The sequence below is a fragment of the Musca vetustissima genome, unplaced genomic scaffold (genome assembly GCF_032173495.1).
Source record: "Musca vetustissima isolate MV318-11 ecotype Yass unplaced genomic scaffold, APGP_CSIRO_Mvet_v1 utg32695, whole genome shotgun sequence".
NCBI lineage: Eukaryota > Metazoa > Arthropoda > Insecta > Diptera > Muscidae > Musca > Musca vetustissima.
In genome coordinates, this window is record NW_026881822.1 from 30,803 (window position 1) to 36,717 (window position 5,915).

Genomic DNA, 5,915 nt, shown 5'->3' on the forward strand with positions numbered 1-5,915 from the left:
AAATATTCTTTAAAAAATCCACGCCTTAGGTGGACCCTTGAAAAAATATTCTTTAAAAAATCCACGCCTTAGGTGGACCCTTGAAAAAATATTCTTTAAAAAATCCACGCCTTAGGTGGACCCTTGAAAAAATATTCTTTAAAAAATCCACGCCTTAGGTGGACCCTTGAAAAAATATTCTTTAAAAAATCCACGCCTTAGGTGGACCCTTGAAAAAAAATTCTTTAAAAAATCCACGCCTCTTTGTTGGAGCCTTGAAAAAAAATTCTTTAAAAAATCCACGCCATTTGTGGGTGCTTGAAAAAATATTATTTAAAAAATCCACGCCTTAGGTGCACCCTTGAAAAAATATTCTTTAAAAAATCCACGCCTTAGGTGGACCCTTGAAAAATTTTTCTTTAAAAAATCCACGCCTTAGGTGGACCCTTGAAAAAATATTCTTTAAAAAATCCACGCCTTAGGTGGACCCTTGAAAAATTTTTCTTTAAAAAATCCACGCCTTAGGTGGACCCTTGAAAAAATATTCTTTAAAAAATCCACGCCTTTGGTGGACCCTTGAAAAAATATTCTTTAAAAAATCCACGCCTCTTTGTAGGACCCTTGAAAAAATATTTTTTATTAATTTTTTATCCTGCCCTGCAAATCACTGTCTTCATAAAACCCAGGGAATTAATTTCCCTGTGTTTTTCTGTCATTGGGAAAAAGGGGATGTTTTACCCTAAAAATTCCCCCTTTCGAAGTCACGAAAGGCAGTGGGGGTTGTTGTTCGCTTGTTAATGAAACTACAACCCTTAGCGGAGTGTTCGTGACAAAAAACCTGTAACAAAGAAAGCCGGCAATAATACAACAACAACTACTTACAACTAAATAATGATAACAGAAAACATGACAAGAAAGCAAAGTAGCAAAACAAGGGAAGATATACCCAAATAGGAGAGGGTGGAAATACGAAACACACGCCAAAAAGGAAAACCGAAACCAAAATAGCGATAACGCCGATATGATGAAAACGATTACGTTTACATTGACGATAATAAGGGTGGTTGGTTGTTGGTCCGTCCTGACGTTCTGAATTCATATTGGGACTTTGTAGTTAGTTGTCAGTCGGACAGTTCAGTTAGCTGATAGTACGTGGAAGTAAAAGGAACCAAAAGATTCGAACCGGATCAAGTGTTGCGGAATAGAAAAAAATTAGATGTAGTTGTTATTTTTTTATCAGAAAAAATATTGAGGTGCACAAATACACTCACGTTTAAATGGAATATGTTTTGGTGTAAATAAATATTCGAAAAGAAATGAAAATGTTTAGAAAACATTAAAAAAAAATAAAAAAATGTTTTAGTTAGAAAAAATTCTTATTGGAATTAATTTTTTGCACTTGTCTTGTTCCCGAAGCGGATAATAATTTTTGTTCGCCCCCAAAAAACACACACATATGTTTGTATGTACATACATAATAGAAGAACAAGCATAAGAAATTATTAAGTAGAAAAAAATCTACGAAGAAAGAGAGGAAGAATACGAGGAGGAGAAGGAGCAGAAAACATAAGGTGGAAAAAAGTAAAACCGCGAAAAGCCACCCCGCACAGAACATCAGAAAAAAACCACAACCCGGTCTAACTTCACCACCCACCCACAAAAACACCCCCCTCCTCCCAAACCGACCCCTCACAACATTCAATGACTCCAGCCATTCATTTCATTTATCGCCAATCCGGAAATTCTGTCTGAATGATTATCGTGTTGCTGTTATTCTTCAAATCCATTTGTCTCTACTGTCAACGTCTGGTTCTGCACATTCACGACCGATGGATAAATCCGAAAAACGTACGCCTCATTAAAGAAGCTGCCGAAGCGAAGGGATCGAAATTCCTTTTGGAAGATTATCGTCAATCCCGTAAATCGAAACGCCGTCGACATACCGGGGGATCCCATACCGCGTCTGGTTATACACCCTCCACAGCTGCCTCCACCGTTCTCAGTTCCTTAGGCACCCGGGCAGAAAATTGTCGTTTTTGTGCCAACACTCCGCAGGGCTATTGTCGTCATCATTTCCATTTGCAGGAACTGCAGGTCCACAAACAACAACAATCAATTTGGTGTCCTCTAAGTGGTGGGCTGCTCAATCGTAGCGTGGAATACAAGCAATTGAGGAAAATCAAGCGTGAACTTAAAAGGACCCTACATCAGCAACAGAGATCGGCAGCCGCATCCGCAGCAGATCAGGCACCGGGCCCATTATATCATTCAATACCACAAGTGGATGCGGAGGAATCCATATATGCGGACATAGGTGACTTGAACTATTCACCATCTTTACAGGATTCGGGGTATCAAAGTATAACGCTAACAAATCAAAACTCAACACCCTCCACTCCGCCGTCAGCACAAGAAGAATATCAGGAAGTAAATCAAGCGGAATTGCAAGAAATTCCGTTACAATCGTCCCAGGAATTTTTGGATTTACCCACACCCAGCGAGTCCTTGGTGGAGACCACCTACAGCTTTGGAACCTGCCCGGAAACGCCACGAACCCCATCACCCTCGCTGCCTAGGGTAACATCACAACAGAGTTTTGTATCCTGCAGTGGTTCATCAATATCGACATCATATTTGTGAGAGGAAAGTAACCAGGGTGAGTAAGTGGTTATATTTTGAATAATCCAATCCAAAGAATATTTTTAAGAGTCCACCTAAGGCGTGGATTTTTTAAAGAACATTTTTCCAAGGGTTCACCTAAGGCGTGGATTATTTAAAGAATATTTTTTCAAGGATCCAACTAAGACGTAGATTTTTTAAAGAATATGTTTTCAAGGGTCCAACAGAGGCGTGGATTTTTTAAAGAATATTTTTTCAAGGGTCCAACTAAGGCGTGGATTTTTTAAAGAATATTTTTTCAAGGGTCCATCTATGGCGTGGATTCTTTAAAAAATATTTTTTCAAGGTTACAATTAAGGCGTGGATTTTCTAAAGATTTTTTGAAAGGTCCACCTAAGGCGTGGATTTTTTAAAGAAGATTTTTTCAAGGGTCCTTCTAAGGCGTGGATTTTTTAAAGAAAATTTTTTCAAAGAATATTTTTTCAAGGGTCCATCTAAGGCGTGGATTTTTAAAGAATATTTTTTCAAGGGTCCACACTTAAGGAGTGGATTTTTTAAAGAATATTTTTTCAAGGGTCCACACTTAAGGAGTGGATTTTTTAAAGAAGATTTTTTCAAGGCTCCATCCAAGGCGTGGATTTTTTAAAGAATATTTTTTCAAGGGTCCATCTAAGGCGTGGATTTTTTTAAAGAATATTTTTTCAAGGGTCCAGCTAAGGCGTGGATTTTTTTAAAGAATATTTTTTCAAGGGTCCAACTAAGGCGTGGATTTTTTAAAGAATATTTTTTCAAGGGTCCATCTAAGGCGTGGATTTTTTAAAGAATATTTTTTCAAGGGTCCATCTAAGGCGTGGATTTTTTAAAGAATATTTTTTCAAGGGTCCATCTAAGGCGTGGATTTTTTAAAGAATATTTTTTCAAGGGTCCACCTAAGGCGTGGATTTTTTAAAGAATATTTTTTCAAGGGTCCATCTAAGGCGTGGATTTTTTAAAGAATATTTTTTCAAGGGTCCATCTAAGGCGTGGATTTTTTAAAGAATATTTTTTCAAGGGTCCATCTAAGGCGTGGATTTTTTAAAGAATATTTTTTCAAGGGTCCACACTTAAGGAGTGGATTTTTTAAAGAAGATTTTTTCAAGGCTCCATCCAAGGCGTGGATTTTTTAAAGAATATTTTTTCAAGGGTCCATCCAAGGCGTGGATTTTTTAAAGAATATTTTTTCAAGGGTCCAGCTAAGGCGTGGATTTTTTTAAAGAATATTTTTTCAAGGGTCCAACTAAGGCGTGGATTTTTTAAAGAATATTTTTTCAAGGGTCCATCTAAGGCGTGGATTTTTTAAAGAATATTTTTTCAAGGGTCCATCTAAGGCGTGGATTTTTTAAAGAATATTTTTTCAAGGGTCCATCTAAGGCGTGGATTTTTTAAAGAATATTTTTTCAAGGGTCCATCTAAGGCGTGGATTTTTTAAAGAATATTTTTTCAAGGGTCCATCTAAGGCGTGGATTTTTTAAAGAATATTTTTTCAAGGGTCCATCTAAGGCGTGGATTTTTTAAAGAATATTTTTTCAAGGGTCCATCTAAGGCGTGGATTTTTTTTCAAGGTTTAAAATAGGCGCGAATTTTTTAAAGATTTTTTCAAGGGTCCATCTAAGGCGTGGATTTTTTTTTCAAGGTTTAAAATAGGCGCGGATTTTTTAAAGAATATTTTTTTTCAAGGTTTAAAATAGGCGCCAAATTACAGCCACCTCGATGGCGGATATGCGCCTATATCATTGAAATTACTGAAAATTGGGATGGGGGTTAGGTTAAAATGTGGACTTTTTTCTGATATGGCCACACTGTCTGCAAAGATGTTCTAACCCAGCCAGTTCGGGACCATTATATGGGAGTCTATGTCAAAATATCGATCAATAGCAGATATTTTCTGCAACAATGTTCTCAACCTCCAATAATCCGGAAAGCCAAATTTTCAGCCACTTCGGAGGGGGCCTATGGCATAAGGGCTATAACTTTCAAAATACCGAAAATTGGGCAGTACCTTTATATGTGCTCAGGATATCTCAGCCGGTGAACCATAGGTGAGCTGGAGAAACCAGTAACACAAACATTGGTAAGCTAGAGGGCTATCGATAAACTTACAGAACCATTACTAAGCTAAAGACACATAGACGAGCTTGAAAACCAAAAATGAGCTGCGGTTCTCTAGGTGACCTGGGTAAACATAGATTAGCTACAAATGAGCTAAAAACCCAAGGTGATCTATTTAACCCTAAATGAGCTAGTCATAGGTGAGCTAGGAAACCATAGCTGAGCTTGTGAACCATAGGTAAGCTAGTGAACTAGTGAACCTTAAGTGAGCTCGGGAATCAGAGGTGAGCTAGGGAAGCATAGGTAAACTAGGGAACCATAAGTGAGCTAGGGAACCATAGGTAAACTAGAGAACCATAGGATATTTATTGGCCCAAAGGTGAGCATGAAAACTATAGGTGAGCTAGTGAACCATAGGCAAGCGCGTGAATCATAGATGAGCTAGTCAACAATAGGTAAGCTAATGAACCAAAGGTGAGCTAGGGAACCATAGATGAGCTAGGGAACCATAGTTGAGCTAGGGAACCATAGGTGAGCTAGGGAGCCATAGGTGAGCTAGGCAACCATAGGTTAGCTAGTGAATCATAGATGAGTTAGTAAACCATTAAGTGAGCTATATAGCTTTAAGTGTGCTACATAACAACAGAGGATCTAGGTGAGTTGATCTATAGAACCGTAGATGAGCGGGAGAACCATAGCTAGAAAACCCTAGGTGAGGTTAAGATCACAAGGCGTACTGGATATGCCAACGAGGACTAGTGATCGATGTAGAACTATAGGCACATAGCTGAGCTAGGATAAAAAGGGTAGGTGAGTTGGCGATCCTTACTTGAGCCATGGAACCATAGAAGTAACAGTAATGTCTGGGCAAAAGCTCTATCTTAAATATTGCGAGCTCTATCGTGAACTCAACAGACAGGCGGACATAGCTAAATCGACATAGAATTTTATTATGACCAAGCATATATATCTTTGAAAAGTATTCATTGAAATAGACACGTCAGTCTAGGCGTTGAACAAATACTGGCCTGTGGTAGGTCTTGAAAAAATAGTCTTTAAATAAGGGCTTCGATTTTTTTAATCTACGACTGGGCCCTAAAAAATATTTTTTTTAAAAAATCAACACCTGAACATTTGTTAATGCAGACCTGAATTAATATTCCTTAAGATATTCACGCATTAGTGGACCTCGAAACACTTATTAAGCCCTTTGAAAAAAAATATCCTTA

At 37.9% G+C, this 5,915-nt stretch overlaps 1 protein-coding gene across 1 annotated transcript; it reads left to right on the forward strand.

The window, feature by feature from the left end:
* Nucleotides 1-1,731: 1,731 nt before the first annotated feature.
* Nucleotides 1,732-2,619, forward strand: LOC133327823 (uncharacterized). The gene has a single exon (XM_061536360.1). It carries the CDS (start codon nucleotides 1,732-1,734, stop codon nucleotides 2,617-2,619), a length of 888 nt encoding a protein of 295 aa, XP_061392344.1.
* Nucleotides 2,620-5,915: the final 3,296 nt, after the last annotated feature.

Coding starts and splice junctions, on each gene's coding strand:
- LOC133327823 (XM_061536360.1), top strand. CDS start 1,732: ATGATTATCGTGTTGCTGTTATTCTTCAAATCCATTTGTCTCTACTGT.